Source organism: Eleutherodactylus coqui, chromosome 2 (genome assembly GCF_035609145.1).
Source record: "Eleutherodactylus coqui strain aEleCoq1 chromosome 2, aEleCoq1.hap1, whole genome shotgun sequence".
Classification (NCBI taxonomy): Eukaryota; Metazoa; Chordata; class Amphibia; order Anura; family Eleutherodactylidae; genus Eleutherodactylus; species Eleutherodactylus coqui.
In genome coordinates, this window is record NC_089838.1 from 9,498,045 (window position 1) to 9,521,222 (window position 23,178).

Here is a 23,178-nt window from a genome sequence, read left to right on the forward strand (position 1 = left end):
TGGCTCCTATTGGTTCTGGAGCACTGCTCAGCCAATCCATGCAGCGCTCGATGAACTAATGCGATGGCTGTGATTGGTTCATCGACTGCTGTTCAGCCAATAAACGCAGCGCTCGATAAACCAATCATAGCCATCGTGTTGTGGAGGGGGGATTTATGAATTGGCCAATCAATGCCACGGCTCAGCATGTTGTAGGTCCAGAGAGCAGCGGGAAAGACCTGGACTGAGCCTGGTAGGTAAGTATAATTAGACATCCCCCGAAAAGAAGACCCAGTGCCTGTTTTGTGACAAAAGTTAATATAATACAGGGTCTTATTTTCAGGGAAACATGGTATCATTATGACAACTGTCCATTAACGGGTTAATAGTGACTGATCTTGTGCCGTGCAGCCCCGCCCTGTAGTCAACAGAAAAAAACCCGCCCATGGGTCTATGTGCATCAGGAAGTAGTAGTTTCATTTCTCTCTTCCTTTGTCAGCCATGGCGTCTGCTGCTGTGAGAGACGAGCTGCTCTGCTCCATCTGTCTGAGCACTTATACAGATCCTGTAATGCTGAGATGTGGACACAACTTCTGCCGGGTCTGTATTCATCGTGTGCTGGATACACAGGACGAGGCTGGAGTTTATTCCTGTCCTGAATGCAGAGTGGAGTCTCAGGAGCGGCCGGCACTGATGAGATGCTTAGCTCTGCGTAACATCATAGAGAACTTCCTGACTACTCCTCCGACACAAACGGAAGCCGAGATCTTCTGCACTTACTGTGTGGACTCTCCTGTAGCGGCTGCTAAATCCTGTCTGCTGTGTGAAGCTTCTCTGTGCGAGAAACACCTGAAAGTTCACAGCAAGTCAGCAGAACACGTCTTATGTGAGCCCAGCGCCAACCTGGGGAGCAGGAAATGTTCTGTCCATAAGAAGATCCTGGAATATTACTGCACTGAGGATGCCATCTGTATCTGTGTGACCTGCAGTCTGGCCGGAGAACATCGGGGTCATCAGGTGGAGATGCTGGATGAGGCCTCTGAGAAGAAGAAGAGACTGAGAAATGTTCTCCAGAAACTGATCACAAGGAGAGAGGAGACTGAGGAAAGAGTCCGGAGTCTGGAGGAACGCAGGAGGAAAGCTCAAGAAAAAGCAGCTGGAGAAGCGAAGACAGTCACTGCCCTGTGTAGAGACATCAGGAGACGGCTGGATGATCTGGAGAAGAGGGTCCTGAGCGAGATCTCCAGGCAGGAGAAGGAAGAGTCACTCTCACTGTCTGCTCTGATGAAGAAGCTGGAAATACAGAAGGACGAGCTGTCCAGGAAGATGAGACACATGGAGGAGCTGTGTAACATGACTGATCCACTGACTGTCTTACAGGAACCAGACACCGGGGACTTGTATGATCCCGAGGACACAGGGGGACATGATGGAGGTGATGGGGACACGGTGGGACATGATGGAGGTGATGGGGACACGGTGGGACATGATGGAGGTGATGGGGACACGGTGGGACATGATGGAGGTGATGGGGACACGCGGGGACATGATGGAGGTGATGGGGACACGCGGGGACATGATGGAGGTGATGGGGACACGCGGGGACATGGTGAACCGCTTCATGATGTAGATGGTCCAGATGTGGCTGTGATCTCAGACACATTACACACATTATGTGACATAGTAACAGATATTAGGAGGGGGATTTATGTGGAGGATCCTGCAGACATATTACTGGATGTAAACACTGCTGGTGATAATATCCATATATCAGATGACCTGAAAACTGCAACCAGCACACAACAGAACCAGAACCGTCCAGAAACATTACAGAGATTCCAGTATGATCAGGTGATGAGCAGGAGGGGATTCTCCTCAGGACGATATTACTGGGATGTGGAGGGCAGTAGATCAGGGGGGTGGATGGTGGGGATGTGTTACCCCAGTATAGACAGGAGGGGGCAGCAGTCATACATTGGCTATAATAACAAGTCCTGGTGTTTGTGGAGGTCTTATAGTGAGTATTCAGTGAGACATGACAGTGAAGAGATCCTGTTACCTCACATTATATCCAGTAATAGATTCAGGATCTGTCTGGATTATGGGGCCGGGCGGCTGTCCTTTTATGAGCTGTGTGACCCCATCAGACACTTACACACCTTCACTGCCTCCTTCTCCGAGCCGCTTCATGCTGTATTATGGGTATTTAATGGTTCAATAACAATATTGGGAGAAGCAACAACTGGGAGAAACCATAATAGAAACTGACCAGAGACAGGACTGAAAGACAACCTGATTGGTAGATCAGACAGCCAATGGGATGAATAAGGTGGGGCTGCAGGGGATTATAACCAAAGCCAGGCCCACTTGACCATTTTCCCGGAGTAGGGGACTGCGTATCCCTGCGTATTGTCATGTTCTTACACGGTTATGCCTGCACATGTACACGTATTTTACTCACGCTGTCCTGCGCCGGCTGGCTGGTTTCTTCTTTTTTTCACTTTCCTTCTCCTGTCTCCTGGCAACATAAAACCGCCATACATATGTGATGTAATTGTGTAAGCGCTGTGTTGTGAACGCACCCATAGAGAACAATAGGGCTGTTATGCGCATTATATGCGGTAAAATAGAACATGCTGCACTCTTTATTACGCACATAACATACGCAATAAAATACAGGCAAGCGTGAGCGGAACAGTGAAAGCAATGTCCTTTTATTGACACCTTTTGCGCGTATTATATGCGTGCGCTGTTAGTGCGATGGAATGCTACAGCTATATTCTTGTGCTCCGAATCCAGCGGGGTTCAGTTCGAGCTGCTTGAAGGATCATAGACTCGGTCACACAGCATTCTGCGTAATCAGCTGATTCTCCCTTTATTAGAAAAACATAGAAATATTTATACGTTTTTTTAGACTCAGACATTGAAAACGAGCCGAACAACAGCCCTTATTTATAGAGAGCGAAGGGCAGGATGGCGCAGGAGAGACCATTGGGACTTCTCTCACAGCACATTGTGTGTGTTATACCCAATGCACATATGTTGGTGCCCGGCCTATCTGACCGCTGTCCTTATGACTAGATCACATGTGGGGGATCCGCTGTGATTGTATTCTGGGTGTGATCCCTGTGTCTCCTTATGGATAATCCTCCGTGTGTCATTGCTGTTTATCCCAATGATGTCTGATCTACTACATCACATGAACCAGCAGTCCCATTTTACCAGGATTGTCCCCCAAAAGAGAGCGCTAAGTGGGTGAAGTCCATGAATATCTGCATAAAGGTGGCATCCTGATATGTTTGTGGGGTTCCTGGGTAGATCAGGTTGGGTTCAAGACTGGGTTCACACGGGACTGAAATCTCGCGGAATGACCCCACGGAAATACTGCGAGATTTGTGCGAGAGAAATGCAGCTGCAAAACCCATGGCCTTTCGTCGCGGGTTTAGGAGCGGCTTCACCGCCTGCATTCCGCTGCGGCCATCTCTCCCCATAGAGAGGAGAGAAGCCACTGCGGAAGGGGGCGAAATAATTGATATGCCACATCTTTGAGTTCCGTGTGGCTTGTCAATCTCAGTGCGGCTCGGTCGCAGCGTATGGATGAGATTTTTGTAAATCTCCTGCACTTTGCTGGCTAATCCCAGGATTAAAGTCGCAGGCGGAATTTCTCTGCAGAAAGTCTGCACGGAAGGTTTGCGGCAATTCCGCCCCGTGTGAACGCAGCCTAAGTGTTGTGAATGACGCTTCATTAGGGTTAAATGCAAATAACGCTCCACATACACGGAGATCGCTGTGCGCAGCTCGTCCGTGGAGCCGTCCTACGGATGAGCGTGTGTAGAGCGCCGGACACTTCCTGTGTAGCACCCGGCCCTGGGATCTTGTCTTATGGACACATCAGATGTATTTGTTATGGTGACATTCTACCCAAAGGGGAACGCTGAAGTCACGCGGATGATTTACCGCAGTCTTACTGCTTATCACATGTAACGTCTTGTGACTGTGGACCCCGATCCCTACTGAATTACATCATCCCAGATGTTCGCAGCCGCCTTTATAGGGACCCGTCACCAGCTGTCAGCTCCGTAAACTACATTATTGGGCTCAAAGGTGAGAGAACGGGGAGTCCGGGGAGCGGTGTACAATACTCACCGGGTGCCCCGCTCCAGCGCTGCGTCCCCGCGCACACATAGTGTGACTCTACAGCCGACTCCGTGCTCACGCTCTCCCAGAGAGATGAATGGAAGAACATGCGCAGAGCGGGCTGAAAAGAGTTACGGCTGACACCCACTGGCTTTTTCTTTTTAATGCTGTGATATCGCTACGTTTTTTTTCAATGGGACAGAAGCACAAACTTGTGATTTTAACATTAGAAAGTCCCATTGAAAAAAATGCAGCGATATCGCAGCGCTAAATACCCCACTAGTGGTAGAAGCCCTGAGGGCGCGATCACATGACAGCTTTTATGTTCAGTTTTTTGTGAGCCAAAACCAGCAGCGGGTCCAAAATATGGAAGGACGGCACCTCTCCCCATTATACTGGCTCTCCACTCCGGGTTTTGGCTCCCAAAAAGCTGAACATAAGAACTGTCATGTGATCGCGCCTTACTGTGTGCGCACGGACTTCACGGAGACACAGCGCCGGAACGAGGCGCCCGGTGAGTGTCAAACACAACTTCCCGGACTGCCCGTTCTCTCACCTTCGAGCCCCGTAATGTAGTTTATAAGGCTGACAGGTGGTGACCGGTTCCCTTTAACCCGACTGTGGGGGTAGATTAAGAAAGCCAGAATATTACCGCAGATCCATCCCGTTTAGAACGCTGCCGGCCCGTCATACCAGGAGACTTAGAGTAACTGTACTTTCTAGCGATCGGTGGGGATCTCAGCAGTTGTACCTCCAGCCATCCAAACTTTTGACATGTCCTTATGTAAGGTGACCAGATTTTTCCAGGGTCAAAGCGGGACAGGGGTGTGGCCAGGGGCGGGGCTTATCACAACGTATGATTTTACCTCCATCGTTATAAAATGTACAGGGCCGGTTCAAAAAATGTAGAGATGGAGCAAAGTCCGCAGCATTTCTGCCTCCAAAAAACAGTCAAAATCTGTATCATTTGTGAGGATTTTGACTGGAAATCAGCTGGAGATACGCAGCGGCGCTCCCCCTCACCTCCTATGTAGGCTTCCCAACGATCCTCTCAGCGCTGCTGCTAGTGGGCGGAAGTGTGTGTGCAGCAGCGCCTCCTGCCCTCTGCTCTAGCGGAACCAAAGAGGAGAGTTTAGGGCAGGAGGATCCCAGATGGACACACTGCTATCAGTATGTGCATCAGGCTGCGGCGCTGCAGAATGATTATCGGGCAGGCAGCTGCGGCACCTCGCCCGGTAATCACTTTAACCCCTTGAGTGGCGGATTTCTACCCCCCTGTCAGACCCACCAGGGCAGGTTTTTTAAATGGTCTAATCATTTAATTTCAACCAATTTTGCAGTCGCGTTCCAAGAGCCATAACTTTTTCATTTCCCCACTGACACGGCCGTATGAGGGCTTGTTTTTTGTGGGACAAGTTGTACTTTTTGTTGGCATCATTTTTGGGTATAAATAATGTATTGCATAACTTTTGTAAAAAATTTGTAGGAAGATTGGGGGAAAAAAGAAATTCTGCAATTTCTTTTTTGGATTTCATTTATACGGCGTTCAGCGTGCGGAATAAACAGTGTGATAACGTTATTCTCTGAGTCACATGATCCCGGCGATACCGAGTTTATATAGTTGTTTTATGTTTTGCTATTTTTATACATTTAAAACATTTTTTTTTCTTAAAGGTTTGCTTTTGTGTCGCCGCATTCCAAGAGCCGTAGTAATGTTATTTCCCATTGCCAGCGCTCTAGAAGGCCGTGTTTTTTGCGGGATGAACTCCAGTCTTCATTTATCTAATTTTTAGGAACATGTAACATTTTGATCGCTTTTTATTCCATTTTTTCTAGGGGCAGATTAACAAAATCTGTAATTCTGGCAGGTTTTTCATCTTTATTTTTCACTGCATTCTCTGAGCAGTATAAATAATGTATTAAAGTCATTCTACAGGCCGGTACGATTATGCCAATACCAAATTGTAATTGTTGGGGGGTTTTTTCGCAACTTTTTCACAGTTAAAAAAAAAAAGAAGAAAAGTCATAAAAGTTTAAATTGCCCCCTTTTACCATAGTAAAAGAATGTAAATCATAAAAGAAAAATACATATTTGGTATCGCCGCGTCCATAAAAGTCCGATTTATCAAATTAGCGCATTATTTATCCCGCACGGTGAACGTAATCCGAAAAAAAAAAAATACAGAACGCCACAAATGTATTTTTTCAGTCACCCTGTCTCCCAGAAAAAATGCAATAAAAAGTGATCAAAAAGTTGTATGTATTCTGCATTAGAACTATCGGAAACAACAGAACATTCTGCAAAAAATGAGCCCTTGCTCAAGTACGTCGATGGAAAACATAAAAAAGTTATTGCGCGCAGAAGATGCAGAAAAAATTATTTTAAAAAATTCAATGTCTTTGAAAAACAATACAAGTACTACAGCAAAAAAAACCTCTACAAGTTTGGTATCGCAGTAATCGTACCGACCCTTAGAATAAAGGTATCAGGTCATCTTTGTTGCAGTTTGTGTACCGTAGAAACAAAACACACTGAAAGATGGCGGAATGTCATTTTTTTTCATTTTACTCCACTTAGAATTTTGTAAAAGTTTTTCAGCACATTATATGGTAATTTAAATAAATAAAGGAGTTATGATTTTTTAGTGTGCTCTGCAGCTCCCATAGTGATGTATAGCCCGGAGATCTTCCGGTCTATATCGCTATGGGCAGTGGATGGTGACTAGACGTCACCAGAGAGCCGGACAAATGTCCCGAAAGTGGGACAACTGCCTGTCCCACTGGGCCCCGGTGGAAGTCAGGACACAGGGTCCCAAAGCGGGACTGTCCCGCCTAAATCAGGATATATGGTCACCTTACCTTATGGTATGTCAAAAGCTTTTAGAAAGCTCAGTTACACATTAACCTTCACTATTATCTAAGTAATTTCGATATTAGGGCAATAAATATATTACTAATCAGAATGTCAGTGAATAGAACCCATTCTGTGAATTACCCGTAATCTGGTGTCTGATAATCCAGAGATTCTGATAATCCGGCCCTTGTTTCCAGCACAGAACCGGAAGACGGAGCATTATGTGACAGCAGCAGATTATGTATGAGCATTTCATCTTCCTTCAGCTTCTCTGCCAGAAAGTTTTGTAAAGTTTTCTGCCAGTTCAGTAACTCAGAACATCTGATAATCCGGCATCAGAGCCTGTTAATGTCGGACTAAGGAAATGTAATTCTATGTATTACTTTAATCTTCAGCAGTTTGGGTTTTAGGTTAATTTCTGCTTGTTTCTTGCTTACTATTGTTATAATGACCCAATCACATGAAATGCGTCTTATTTTCCCCCCAGTTTGCATTATTTTGGGGTCACCAGATCTGTGTAGGTAACTGCTGGGCATTGTAAGGGTTAATAAAGATGTATCTGCATATAACTGATGGGCGCCTGTGTCTTTACTTTAGTTTTTACCTCACTGTCACATTTAGTATTTCCTTCTTCCCCCGCTCTGACTTTATATGGTGGTCCGGTGACCCCCCAGCCTTGCTGAGGCATCTTGGGTTCATTGATGGATGTTCATGCAGTTCTCACCTCAGGAATGGCGCCCCACTGAGCATGTTTTGGTAAACACATAGGGGGGTATTTACAGAAGCTTTTACACCACAATTATGGCATAAGGCCTCCTTCACACAGGCGGGTTTGCATCGCGACATCCGGAGTGGGATTCCAGCCCATAGCATGCTATGGCAATCCGCGATTTCCTGCCCATGAGCGGAAATCGATTTTCTACTCAGGGGTGAAAAAAATTGCAGCTTGCTACGATTTTGTGCGGGATACGTATGTTTGGCTTCCGTTGAAGGCAATGCAAGCGGTCTGTCCCGCAGCACTTCGCAGTGAGCCCTGCAGAAGTATCGAGGGATACGCTTCACTGCAGAGCTCTGGCAGCTTCTGCCCATGTGTGACGGAGTGCCACCCGGCACATCCGCAGCACTGTACAGAAGCCACCGGACAAGAACGCAGGGGTCACCAGCCGGGTGCCGGTCGAACTCCGCTGTGGAAAATCCGTGTGAAGGTGGCCTAAATAAATGTAAATTTTTGTGTAAGTCTTAGAAATTTGTGACTTTTTAGCTTTTTTTCTCACGAAAAGTGGGTGAGGCCTCATCATCCATGTAGTATATTATATAGCTGTAATGATGGATGATGAGGATGTAGTATATAATATAGTAGTAATGGTCTTGTGTGGTGCAGAGAGTTAAAGGGGTTGTCCCGCGGCAGCAAGTGGGTCTATACACTTCTGTATGGCCATAATAATGCACTTTGTAATATACATTGTGCATTAATTATGAGCCATACAGAAGTTATAAAAAGTTTTTTACTTACCTGCTCCGTTGCTGGCGTCCTCGTCTCCATGGTGCCGACTAATTTTCGCCCTCCGATGGCCAAATTAGCCGCGCTTGCGCAGTCCGGGTCTTCTGCAATCTTCTATGGAGCCGCTCGTGCAGAATGCAGGCTCCGTGTAGCTCCGCCCCGTCACGTGCCGATTCCAGCCAATCAGGAGGCTGGAATCGGCAATGGACCGCACAGAAGAGCTGCGGTCCACGGAGGCAGAGGATCCCGGCGGCCATCTTCAGCGGTAAGTATTGAAGTCACCGGAGCGCGGGGATTAAGGTAAGCGCTCCGGTAAGCTTCCTTTACCTCCCTGCATCGGGGTTGTCTCGCGCCGACCGGGGGGGGGGGTTGAAAAAAAAAAAACCCGTTTCGGCGCGGGACAACCCCTTTAAGGAAGCAGAATGCAGTCCTAAGCTCTCGCTCACGATCTGAAGGTTGTGGGTTCAACCTTGATCCGACTACCCGCATGGTTCAGGCAGCCAGCACAAGGTTGACTCAGCCTTCTATCCTTCCGAGGTCAGTAAAATGAGCACCCAGCTTACCTGAAAGTCCAGCGTCCGCGGAGCAGGCCCAGAGCCGAGGAGAGAGCGGGGTAGATGGATGCCTTTTCACAGAGCTCTGCCATCTCCTCCCTTGGGGGTGGCACGGCACCCGAACAAATTACTGCTGGAGGAGTTTCACAGGGTAAGCCAGTACACGGTTTACCTTAAGTCCTTTTTGTCACTTGTGACGCCAGCGTTCCGTCCTCTGTGGTGAATCCAGTAGATGAAAGTAACGTAGTCCACACACAGAGCAAATGTTATGAGCAAAACCCGGAATGGTTGGTAGAGCTCGTTTACTTGTAATAACGATTAACAGTCCATCAACTTTACATCAGCCAGCATATCACCGATGCACACAGATTAGTGGTGTCAGGGGGGATTCACAGGAGGTCAGACGAGTCCACAGTCTCAGTTATCTGTGGGGTTCTGCTCCCGGCCATTCTCTCTCTGGGTCAACACTCACGTTTAGGGATAGCACTCAGCACTGCATGGCGATTCCTCTTTCTTTCTTACAGGCCTCCATATTAATAGCAGGGAGGCCCGGGTGAATAGGGCTAGGGCACACATCAGGCCATCGCTCAGCCTCTTCCATCCTAGGGCTCCTCGTAGGACAAAGCACAAGTTCTCCCACTCACTAGAAGTCTCTCAGCTCTCCAGATTTCTGCTAGACTGCACACTGACTTAGACTCTTGCAATACTCAGGCTCAGGCTAAGGCTAACTTGCACAGCATCCTTGCAAAAACACATATACATAGCATGATCACATGACATGCAACACGATACATTTTTTAGACATAACACAGATATTAACCCATTCAGTGCTGCAGAGGTGCAATACACATCAAATTAACACACATAGAAGACACTAACAATACAAATGCACAAGACAAACGCATTCATACTTATGGAGGGGCCCCGCTAGCTCTGGGCCCCTACAATAGCGCTGCAGAATAAGTTGGTGCTATACAAATAACAAGTCTCTTCCCCTAGTAATGATAGATAATGAGGAAGTAGTATGCAATCTAGTACTAATGATGAGGAAGTAGTATGCAATCTAGTACTAATGATGAGGATGTAGTATATAGTATAGTAGTAATAATGGATAATGAGGAAGTAGTATGCAATCTAGTACTAATGATGGGGATGTAGTATATAATATAGTACTAATGATGAGGATGTAGTATATAATATAGTACTAATGATGAGGATGTAGTATATAATATAGTACTAATGATGAGGATGTAGTATATAATATAGTACTAATGATGAGGATGTAGTATATAATATAGTACTAATGATGAGGATGTAGTATATAATATAGTACTAATGATGAGGATGTAGTATATAATATAGTACTAATGATGAGGATGTAGTATATAATATAGTACTAATGATGAGGATGTAGTATATAATATAGTACTAATGATGAGGATGTAGTATATAATATAGTAGTAATGATGGATGATGAGGATGTAGTATATAATATAGTAGTAATGATGGATGATGAGGATGTAGTATATAATATAGTAGTAATGATGGATGATGAGGATGTAGTATATAATATAGTACTAATGGTGACTATTGAGGACATAACATTTAATATAGCAGTGAGGATGAGGAGGGGAGCTGAAAGTACTCCATTTGGGGAGTTCTCCATCATTTTGGTTTGGGCCCCGCTGTGCATACAGATATAAGATTAGGGCCACAACGGGTGTGTTTCTGAAGAAACAGGGGGATCCATTTTGGGTACAAATCTTCTTTTTCATGTTCATTATAGAGAAAAAAACAGGCTTTAAAATGACATATATGCAAAAATATGACATTTTATTTTTTCTCCTCTAAATTGCATTAAGGCTGGGTTCACACAGGGCGGATTTGCCACGGTTTTGCCGCGGCCGCTAATCTCGGGATTAGCCAGCCATGTGGACGAGATTTCTCAGAAACCTCGTCCACACGGGACGGCTAATCCGCTGCGGTAAATCCGGCTGAAACCGCGGCGGTTCTCCCGGTGGAAATCTCGCGGTTTTTGCTGCGGCCAAACCGCAAGATTTCCGACAGGAATACGCCTCGTGTGAACCCAGCCTAACTCCTGAAAAGAAACTGTGGGGTCAAAATCCTCCTCACCCCCTCAGTGACTACATTAAGGGGTGTAGTTTTTTTAGAAATGGGGTCATTTGTGAGAGTATCTATCATTCTGACCCCTATGAGCCTTTGTGATCTTGGCTTGGTGCAGGAAAACAAAGTGTTCCTCAAAATGTTAATAATCAATGTTAAATTTGTACGTCTCCTAAATGGCTGAAAAACCCTAAAATTTTCCCAATGTGCATCCAGAATAAAGTAAACAGATGGAAATATATATCTTATCAAAAACTTGTACAGTATGTTTGCACTGTAGAGGTGCACTACAGAGAAGGCCTGTAGGGGGCAACAGACAGGCATTCTGGTGCCTGAGAAAAGGGAAAACGCCCATAGGTGTGGTCAGGAAGTTGGATATAAGGGTACATTCCTGCTACACCCAGGGAGATGTTGGCTGAGAGACCCAGAGGGGACCAGTGCAGCAGAGCTGACGTGCTGCAGGCTGGTGGCCTAGCAAAGGCCAGAGGTGGATAGGGATGACCTGACCACCCTAACCTCAACACCAGGTGGGGTGTGTATGTGGACTCTGTTTACATTGTTTGTACTGTAAATAAAGGCTGGCAGTATCCAGATAAAGAAATGCACCGCTCCTGAGCTGTCTCTCTGCGTGTGGCTGTCACTCAGGCTAGAAAGGTTGGCGGTAAGCAAGGCATGTAAGCAGTTGTGTGAGACCAGAGCTCCAAAGTAAAATACCTGCCAGACCATCCTGTAAGCAGGCTTACCTGGATAAAGCAGCAGCCCTAGGACTCTCTGTGTGCCTGGACAGCAGTGGGAAGCGCTGGGACAGCTGACTGCAGAGATGACCCGCAGAAAAGAGAAAGAAGGTAGCGGGGAGACAAGTGGCCGCCACCTCCAAGATGGCGCCGACACGTGTGGAGGGGACTCCACGTGGAGACCGGACCCCCGCACTGAACTGCACAAAGATACAGCGAGCAAGCTAGCTCGGTATACCAGAGGAGGCACGCTGCAGAGAGAAGAGCCAGCCAGCTACCAGCAGCCAGATGGGAGCCCTAAACCACGGGTGAGGGCCTCTAAACATGACAGCATGGGAGCCGGGAGGAGAGGCAAGCAAGGGGAGGAAGACTAAGCAAGAAATGTACAGAGGGGACATACATGAATGTAGCAGAGCCCAGAATGCAGCATACCTTTGGAGCTGTGGCCACAGCATCTGGTGCAGCAGAGGTCATAATGCAAAGCACCTCGGGAGCTGTTGATAAAGCTCTCAATGTAGCAGAGCCAACAATGCAGAGCACCTCTGGAGCTGCTGCTAAAGGTTCCAATGTAGCAGAGCCAACAATGCGAAACACCTGTGGAGCTGCTTCTAAAGCCCATAATGTGATAGAACCAGCAATACAGTATGCTCCTAGAGCGGCCCCCGGCACCACTGAAGTAGCAGAGCCCACGCTACATGAAATCCTTGGAGCTATTACGAAATGTTCCAATACAGTACAGATAGTCCCCGACTTGCGAACGGGTTCCGTTCCGGGAGCCCGTTCGCAAGTCCGTTTTGTTCGCAAGTCGAACAAACGGTAGTATGGAGGGGATCGCGGGTGGATCCCGCTCCATACAACGTCGGGTGCCGGCTGTTCTTACAGCGGGCACCCGGCGGCAGCAGTTTCGACGAGCCGTGGCGCTTGTCGGAACTGTTAACACTTTAAATACCGCTCTGACAGCGGTATTTAAAGTGTTAACAGTTCTGACGAGCGGCGCGGCTCATCAGAACTGCTGCCGCCGGGTGCCCACTGTAAGAAACAGCCTGCACCCGACGTTCAGAGGCCCGTACAGCGTCCCACGATGAGATCGCGGGACGCTGTGTGGTTGCTAGGCGCTCTGCATAGACAGCCCTAGGGCCTTTCAGAAGGCCCCCGGCTGCCTAGCAACCGCGATGTGACCGGACAGGCTTCTATCAGGCTTGATAGAAGCCTCTCCGGTCCCTGCACAGTATGATGTAATGCCATAGCATTACATCATACTGTGCTCTACAGATAGTTCGTATCTAGCGAAATTCGTAACTCGAATGTTCGCAAGTCGGGGACTATCTGTACAGGCGCTATATCAGCAGTTTGGCACTTTACAAGAACATATGGGGCTGCTTAGACAAGATATGCAGAAAACCTCAGAGACGATGACGGCGGCGGAAGGCAGAATAAGTGACATTGCGGATAAAATGCCACCTATGCAACGTGAAGTGAAAGGGAACACGCAGAATATAGCTTTTCTCCTCACCAAAATTGACGATTTAGAGAACCGCTCCCGCAGAAATAATGTGCGCCTCGTCGGACTGCCAGAAAGGATGGAAGGCAATAACCCATCTGAATATACTGAGAAGTGGATACTGGACCTGTTTGGTAGAGACTGCTGCGATAGAAAGAGCCCATCGAGTCCCTACACGGCCTCCTCCCCCAGGGACCCCTCCAAGACCGGTCCTTATGAAACTCCTACACTTCAAAGACCGGGAGGCCATACTACGCCGTGCCAGAGAGAAGGGCGATATAAGGAGCAATGGCTCCAGAATCTCCTTTTTTCCTGATTTCTCGGCAGAAAACCAAAAGAAAAGGGGAACTTTCATAGATGTGAAGAGGAGACTGCGTGACCTCCGTATTCCATATGCCATGCTATATCCTGCTAGACTGCGTGACCTCCGTATACCATATGCCATGCTATATCCTGCTGGACTGCGTGACCTCCGTATTCCATATGCCATGCTATATCCTGCTGGACTGCGTGACCTCCGTATTCCATATGCCATGCTATATCCTGCTAGACTGCGTGACCTCCGTATTCCATATGCCATGCTATATCCTGCTGGACTGCGTGACCTCCGTATTCCATATGCCATGCTATATCCTGCTGGACTGCGTGACCTCCGTATACCATATGCCATGCTATATCCTGCTAGACTGCGTGACCTCCGTATTCCATATGCCATGCTATATCCTGCTAGACTGCGTGACCTCCGTATTCTATATGCCATGCTATATCCTGCTAGACTGCGTGACCTCCGTATTCCATATGCCATGCTATATCCTGCTAGACTGCGTGACCTCCGTATTCTATATGCCATGCTATATCCTGCTAGACTGCGTGACCTCCGTATTCCATATGCCATGCTATATCCTGCTGGACTGCGTGACCTCCGTATTCCATATGCCATGCTATATCCTGCTGGACTGCGTGACCTCCGTATTCCATATGCCATGCTATATCCTGCTAGACTGCGTGACCTCCGTATTCCATATGCCATGCTATATCCTGCTGGACTGCGTGACCTCCGTATTCCATATGCCATGCTATATCCTGCTGGACTGCGTGACCTCCGTATACCATATGCCATGCTATATCCTGCTAGACTGCGTGACCTCCGTATTCCATATGCCATGCTATATCCTGCTAGACTGCGTGACCTCCGTATTCTATATGCCATGCTATATCCTGCTAGACTGCGTGACCTCCGTATTCCATATGCCATGCTATATCCTGCTAGACTGCGTGACCTCCGTATTCTATATGCCATGCTATATCCTGCTAGACTGCGTGACCTCCGTATTCCATATGCCATGCTATATCCTGCTAGACTGCGTGACCTCCGTATTCCATATGCCATGCTATATCCTGCTAGACTGCGTGACCTCCGTATTCCATATGCCATGCTATATCCTGCTGACTGCGTGACCTCCGTATTCCATATGCCATGCTATATCCTGCTGGACTGCGTGTCGTAGCAATGGGAGAGACACAGTTTTTGACAACCCAAGATCTGCGGCAGTTTGGCTAGAAAGAAACGAAGCTGCGATACGGGATGCGATCGCCGCGACGCTCTGCAGAGGCCAATAATAGACCCTGACAGAGGAGGAGCTGCATTACAGATGTTGCTTATCACCTGGGAGAATGATTGGAGCGAAACGTTGATAACAGGGAATAAAGAATGAGGAAGAGGATATCGGAGGAAGCAGGATGGATCTACTGCCTCTATTGGGTGTTTACAGCTTTATTTTCTCAAGCTTACAATGTTTTACATTCGCAACTGCGAACAAACCACCATTTTCCGTTGCTTGGTGGACTGACAACCTGATCTGTGCGGGTGAAAACAGACCAAAACATGTTATGTGGGAAGGGTCTGCACCTAGTTACATGTTATGTGGGAAGGGTCTACACCTAGTTACATGTGGGGAATGTTCACATTTGTTATGTTCTATCTCCCTTGTGCTACCAATAGCTGCTGTGCAGAGGCGCTATTCTGCTGGGGGCGGACGCTGAAACTCTGCGGTGCCGCTGGATTCTTGACTGGAGAGAAACCATCTGTTCATGCCTATCAGAAGCGAAATGGCTGACACATTTATGGTTATATCTTGGAACATAAGAGGTATGGGGGATGCGGTCAGGCGTCTAGCGGTGCTCCAGACAATTAAGGAGTACCACCCTGTGATTCTCTGCCTACAAGAGACACACCTTTCTCGAGACATGCTGCCCTTCTTTAAGGTGGGGTGGGTGGGGCATAGCTTCCACTCGGTATATTCTTCTTGTTCTAGAGGAGTTAGTATTCTTGTCCATCGGTCCATACCATTTGTGGTCTTCACACAGAGGACAGACGCAGAGGGCCGATTTGTTTGCTTCCATTGTAAAATATTTAATTATGTGAGTTTACTAATTTCAGTGAACCTTCCACCTCCCTATAGCAGTGCGGTAATGCAGCGGATCCTGGGCTTTGTAGCGGAAACACCAGATGTCCCCGTCTTGATGGTAGGAGACTTTAACTCGGTAATTGACCCCTACTGGGACAGGCAAAGATCGCAGGGACCACCGGACAGGGGGGGCCTGACACTGCTAGGTCGCCTATTGGAAGAAACACTCCTGCTGGACACATGGCGCACCAAAAATCCAAAAGTTAGAGATTATTCGTGCCACTCCAGTACGTTCCAGACTCTGTCGCGTATTGATCTGGCAATTGGCAACACATTGTTATACGGGAGAATACAATTGATCCGATATCTTCCTAGAGTGCGGTCTGACCGCTCCCCATTGCAAGTTGTGGTGCAGCACTCTGGAGGTGGTGCGCTCGTGCGTCCTTTATGGAGGTTCAACGCATACTGGCTAAATATAATAGGACATCAGGACCTGGGAGAAACCCTGAGAGAATACTTTGAATTAAATACGGGTTCTGCAACCATTAGTGTACAATGGGAAGCAATGAAGGCATATTTTAGAGGTATCCTCCTCCAGCGGGTGACGCAAATGAAGAGGAGACATAGAGAATGAGGGCAAAAGCTGAGAGAACAGTTGACAAATAGTGAAGCTAGATTTGTAGAATCGGGTACAGTGGAGGCGATAGAACAATGGGGGGCGGCCCAGGAGAACCTGACTTTGTACACGCTAGAGACTGCAGCACATAAAAGTACATTTAAAAAACAGGCCTACTATGAAGAGGGCGAGAAAGCTGGACATATGCTGGCGATGGTCTCTCAGGGACAGAGAAATTCTACCTACATTATAGAGCTGCGAAATGAACAAGGTACACTGGAAACAGACTCGGCGGCGGTAAGAGAGACGGTGCGGCGGTATTATGCTTCCTTATACTCCTCCAAGCTTCATAAGACGCAGGAACACATTGCTCAATATTTAGCAGACATAGAACTGCCGAGATTGACTGAAGAGCAAAGGGAGTTCTTGGATTCCCCCGTGGAGCTGGAGGAGTTGGGGGAAGCGCTAGAATCCATGCAAAACAATAAATCCCCAGGAGAGGACGGGCTCCCAGCTGAGCTGTATAAGCAATATGCGGGGGGGCTATTGCCTAAATTATTGGAGGTAGTTTTAGAAGTGGAAGGACAAGCGGAGCTGCCGCCATCCATGCGTAATGCAATAATAATAATTATCCCAAAGCCAGGGAAAGATCCACTCTTGCCGGACTCGTATAGACCTATTTCATTGCTTAATGTGGATGTGAAACTTTTAGCGACCGTCCTGGCTAATAGGCTCTCGCGGGGCTCGCGGCTCTCATCCATCCTGATCAGAGGGGATCTATTCCAGCCCGATCCACTGCGATCCACATACGCAGATTGTTCCTTAATCTCCAGTTACCAGCAGATAATATGGGCCGGAGGATAATATGTTCCCTGGACGCTGCTAAAGCGTTGGACAGTGTGGAATGGCCCTTTATGTGGGAAGTACTGAGCAGGATGGGATTTGGTCGGACATATGTGAGACTCATACGACTTTTGTATGCTAACGTGAGGGCATGTGTCACGGTGAATGGCGCTTGTTCTGAACCTTTTATGCTTAACAGAGGAACAAGGCAGGGCTGTCCGCTCTCGCCGCTCCTGTTTGCGCTAGTAATTGAGCCCCTAGCTAGCGTTTTAAGAGCTTGTCCAGAGGTAGTGGGGTTAAAGAGAGAACAGGTGGAAGAGAAAGTGGCATTATATGCTGATGATCTGTTGCTATTTCTGAGAGACGCTGGCGAATCCTTAGACGCGGCAATGTCACTGATCAAACGATACGGGGTATTCTCGGGCCTCACTATAAATTGGAGTAAATCGGACATACTGCCAATAGATGACCCTGGTCTCGCAGCAAGAGAAAATACAACGCCTATGCAGTGCAAGCCAGTAATCACATACCTGGGAGTCAGGGTCTCCAAGAATGCTTTGGATTACGGGAAGTTGAACCTAGACCCCCTATTGGTGAAATTTAAGGGAAAACATGACATTTGGTGTAAACTTCCCCTAACGATTATAGGAAGGGTGAACCTCATTAAAATGATCTGGATGCGGCAATTACTGCACCTACTCCATAATTCACCCCATTGGATTGCGCGGGGCTCCTTCAACAGGATTAATCAACTGTTTAGAAACTTGATATGGAGAGATAACGGACCTAGAATTAGGTTGGAGACGCTGTGCAACTCTAAGGGCGATGGAGGACTTGCGTTGCCTAATCCCATGTCATTTTTTCTAGCATCACAAATACAACATTTTAGAGGATGGGAATCGGAAAACACGCGAGATGGGAGTTTTCGTCTTCTACAAATTCATTTTCACGGTGCGCACCTGTTTGAGGCCCTGGAGAGCTTTAGGTTCCGCTGCAGTCCCCACAGTCTCCCAACTTTGGCCCTCATGCATAGGGTTTGGTGGAAGGTCAAAGAAATAATAGGGATTAAGAGCTTTACGCACTATACCCCTATCTGGGATAACCCAAGGCTGCGAGAGCTGGAGAAGTTGGAGGGCTTTCAGGAATGGAAGGATAGGGGGATCAGGCGTCTGGGTCAGATAGTGTCAGGAACCCATATTAAATCCTTTGAGCAATTGAGAAATGAATGCAGCCTGCCATATTCTCCATTCTTCAAATATTTGCAGCTCCGGCATGCCTTTCAAGCAGAGAGAGGCCTAGAAAATATAGAGATTGAGAGACTTCTGCCAGCAGAGATCGTAGGAGGTACAACTTATACTAAGGGGAAGATATCCTGTGTATACTCCAGTATACAGAGCCAGATAAATCTGCGCTATCCTCTAGCGATGAGGAGCAAGTGGGAGGAAGATATTGGCCCTATTGAAGAATCCTTGTGGGCAGAAGTATTACAGATGACCCCCAAACTGTCCTTGAGTGAGTCTCATAGACTATCACAAATCTATTTATTGCATAGGGTGTACCGCACTCCAGCGTTTCTATACAATATAGGCGTGAGGGATACCCCCTTGTGTAACAGATGCAAGACCCACACAGCAGACCTTATACACATGATGTGGCGTTGTAGAGATATTGGACCGAGGTGTGCAGTCTGATCCGCGCTGTGTATAACATTCAACTGGAATTTACACCCCTGGTATGTGTTTTAGGATAGGTGAATGATGTGCCCCTGCAAGAAAATGAAAAGCTAGCAGTAGCTAGGATACTATATCTAGCCAGGAAACTGATAGCACAGCATTGGCTGGACGAAGCCCCCCCGCTCTGGCTGAGCTAAGAAAAACAATCACTCAAATCATAATGTGGGAAAAAAGCATTTATTATAAAAGAAAAACACCACAAAAATACTGCAGTGTTTGGTTCAAATGGCTGCAAAATGACCGACTAGAGGATAAGGTCCGATGAGATAACGATGTCATGGAAATGCTAACCCTTACATTCTCGGTGACGCTGAGCTGTGTGGTCTGTGAAGTGCCCCTCAGTGATTGGGAAAACCCAAGGAACTTCATACAATGAGCTGAGACCCTGCAGGAGAGACTGTTGGGTCTTGTTTACCGGGGAGATTCGTTATTGTCTTTGTGTTTGTACTGTTTGTGGACCAAAAGGGTCTTGAGACACAAGAAAAATGTATTCAATAAAAAAGATTTGAATCAAAAAAGAAAGGTGGGCGGTCCGCAGGCAAGTGTACCCCAACGTGCCACACATGGTGGAGGATGCGCTGGCACTTGGACGACGTTCACCATGTGGGAAAAATAATGCATTACTTTGATCGGACTTTTACGGACGCGGCGATACCAAATATGTATTTTTATTTTATGATTTAGATATTTAATTATAGATATGACAAAAGGAGGGGGGGGGTTTAAACTTTTTTATAACTTTTTTTTGTACAATTAATAAAACTTTATTGCTCTTATTTTCACTTTTCCTGGGGGACGACAACATGCGATGCTTTGATGGCTCCTGCAGTATGATGTAATGATAGGCAGTCTGCTAAGGCAGCCCTGCATGGCTCCCCCGATCTCACCGCATGGAGGGAGGGGGTATGGGGATTTAAATGCCGCTGTCAGAATTGACAGCGGCATTTAACCCCTTAACGACCAATGACGTATAGGTAGGTCATGGAGCGGCGGGGTATGTATGAAGACAGGTTGCGTGGCAACCTCTCTTCATACAGTGCGGGAGTCAGCTGTTTATAACAGCTGACACCCGCGGGCAATAGCCACGAGTGGCCGCACGGCCGATCGCGGCCATTAACCATTTAAATGCCGCTGTCAATTCTGACAGCGGCATTTAAATCCTCGAACGATGTTCGGGGGTCCCGCGCGCCCCCCCCGTGGTGAGATCGGGGGACCCGTGCAGGTGTCATGGCAGCTGGGGGACTAATGAAAGGCCCCAGGGCTGCCTTAAAAGACTGCCTATCAAGCCATCCCCGTGGGGTGGCTTCATAGGCTGCCTGTCAAAAAGCAGTATGACGTAATGCTATAGCATTACGACATACTGCAGGAGCGATCAAAGCATCGCATATTAAAGTCCCCCAGGGGGACTTCAAAGCAATGTAAAAAAAAGAATCAATAAAGTTTTTTTTAATTGAAAAAAAAAAGTTGCAAAAGATTAAATCACCCCCCTTTTGCCATATCTATTATTAAAAAATCTAAATAATAAATTAAAAATATGTATGTGGTATCGCTGTGTCCGTAGAAGTCCGATCTATCAAAGTAGTGCATTATTTTTCCCGCACGGTGAACGTCGTCCGAAAATAAAAAATAAAGAACGCCAGAAATACACTTTTTTTAGTTACCCTGTCTCCCAGAAAAAACGCAATAAAAAGCGATCAAAAAGTCGTATGTACTCCAAACTATCAGAAACTACAGAACATCCGGCAAAAAACGAGCCCTTGCTGAACTATGTCGACTGAAAAATAAAACAGTTATTGCGCAAACAAAATGACGGCAGAAAATAATTGAAAAAAATTAAATGTCTTTGAAAAAAAAAAAGAGGAGTATAGTAAGAAAAAACCTATACAAGTTTGGTATCGGAGTAATCGTACCGACCAATAGAAAAAAGTTATCATGTCATTTTTTTTGCTGTTTGTGCGTCGTCGAAACAAGACGCACTAAAAGATGGAGAAATGTTGTTTTTTTTTTCATTTTACTCCACTTAGAATTTTTTAAAAGTTTTTCAGTACATTATATGGTACTTTGAATAGCACCATTGAAAAATACAACTCGTCCCGCAAAAAACAAGCCCTCATACAGCGACGTCGATGGATAAATAAAGGAGTTACGATTTTTTTAAAGGGGGGAGGAAAAAACGAAAATGGAATTAAAAAAAGGGCCGCGTCATTAAGGGGTTAAAGGGTTGATAGCCGCAATCGCCCGCGCTGTATGAAGAGAGGTTGCCCCGCGACCTCTCTTCATACATACCTCGACGCTTCAGGACGTACCCTCATGTCTTTGGCTGTTAAGGGGTTAAACATACATAACTCCCTGACATAAGTACAGGGGGAGGCAGACTGCTGCAACACCTCCATTTCTGCACACCTGCACACAGCTGGGTGCTCACCAGGAGGATCTGGATGGTGCAGAAGCAATTATAAGCACTCTCACCCCCGCAGCATACTATCATACATTACAAATAAAGCGGCCTGTTTGGGACTGTAAGGGCTGGAAGAGCAGGGGGGGATACACGGCCAAGAAACCACTTCTGGCTATACAAAAGGGCCGGATTCAGAGCATACCCAGTTCTATTCAAAGGCAGCAATCTCTCTCACTCATTTCTATTGCATACTGGCTTAACTCTGCTGACCTCAAACAAGTTGACAGCAGCACCACCTAGTGGCTGAAAACGACACACAAAGCAATCGACTGCAATAATTCTTTTTTAAAGCAGTAGTTCTCAATGTGGGCGTTATTTCCGCCTGGGGGGCATTTTTACTTCTCAAGGTGGTGGAAGGGGGGCGTTGGAACATACAGGGGGCGGTAGGGGGGCGTTCTGTGTTTGCTTTGTTGATTTTTTTTCATCTAGTAACTACATTTTTCTAAAAATTAGTAGTGATACCTCAGTTTTCGGCGATAATCTATACGAAAACAATCAGTGAAATCCGAAACTGATGAAAACCGAGGCAATTATTTCCATATGAATCACTTATAGCTGTGTGCAGCCTGTGCGCCTCTATCATATAATGTATGACTTCTATAACTCCATGACTCCGCTACAGATCAATCACACTTCATAACACTGGATAACCTACAGCACAACCTAACCCGCTGTATTCCATAATGCCGCTGATTGGCTGGAACCGCTTCAAACTTTCACTTGTGTGGGTCTCCGGGAGTTGTAGTCTAGTAGACGCCAAGTATCTTTTCAGACCACTGATATAAACTACAACTCCCAGAGACCCACACAATTAAAAATTCCAGCCAATCATCGGCATAATGGAATACAGCGGGTTAGGTTGTTCTTTAGGTTATCCAGTGTTATCCATTGATCTGTAGCGGAGTCATGGAGTTATAAATGTCAGACATCATTATATGATAGAGCGACATAGCCAGTGCATACTTGAAGCATACTTTATAGAAATGGCTGAGAAGAAGAAATGCCGTCAGTATTGAAATGAATACTTGAAATACGGATTCTTCCCTTCTACAAATGGACAGCTTCTCTTGTGCCTCGTTTGTGAAAAGGCATTTTCGAATGAAGCTAAGAAGCCTTTGAGACTGAGTGATCACCTTGCAAAAATGCATTCAGACAAAATGGGTAAGCCGATTTCATCTTACCAAGGTTTAAAGTCAAAGTTTGAGTCCCGCAGCACTGTAGGCAAGCTATTGGGAAAATCTGCTCTCAATCCTACCAAAGGCCTCCTTGCTTTCTATGAAGTCTCTTTATTAATTGCGCAATGTGGCAAATCACATACTATTGGGGAAACACTAGTGTTACCCACAGTTAAAGAGATTATCAGTGCTATGCTGGGGCCTGATGCGTGTGCCATGGTGAAATTGATTCCTTTGTGCAATGACACAATTTTAAGAAGAATTGACAAGATGGTTGCTGATGTGAAAGAAACGCTTTTAGACATGTTAAAGAACACAGAATTTGTAATGCAAATTGCCGAGTCAATGGTTAGAGACAATGAAGCATTGATGCTAGCTTAAGTTCCTTTCATTAATCGGAATGAAGAGGTAGTGGAGGAACTGTTGTTTACCAGAAATGTAACCACCCATATGAAAGGCTCCTCTATATACAAAAGAGTGGGAGAATTTTTCCAAGAAAAAAAATTTACCTTTAACAAATGTACCTGCTTGTGCAACCGACGGAGCTGCGTCCATGATTGG

The 23,178-nt window shown here is 46.5% G+C and overlaps 1 protein-coding gene across 1 annotated transcript; it reads left to right on the top strand.

Moving 5' to 3' along the window:
• Positions 1-474: 474 nt before the first annotated feature.
• Positions 475-7,539, top strand: LOC136611060 (E3 ubiquitin/ISG15 ligase TRIM25-like). The gene has a single exon (XM_066590307.1). The coding sequence runs from the start codon at positions 481-483 to the stop codon at positions 2,245-2,247; it is 1,767 nt and encodes a 588-aa protein (XP_066446404.1). The 5' UTR covers positions 475-480; the 3' UTR covers positions 2,248-7,539.
• Positions 7,540-23,178: the final 15,639 nt, after the last annotated feature.

Coding starts and splice junctions, on each gene's coding strand:
- LOC136611060 (XM_066590307.1), top strand. CDS start 481: ATGGCGTCTGCTGCTGTGAGAGACGAGCTGCTCTGCTCCATCTGTCTG.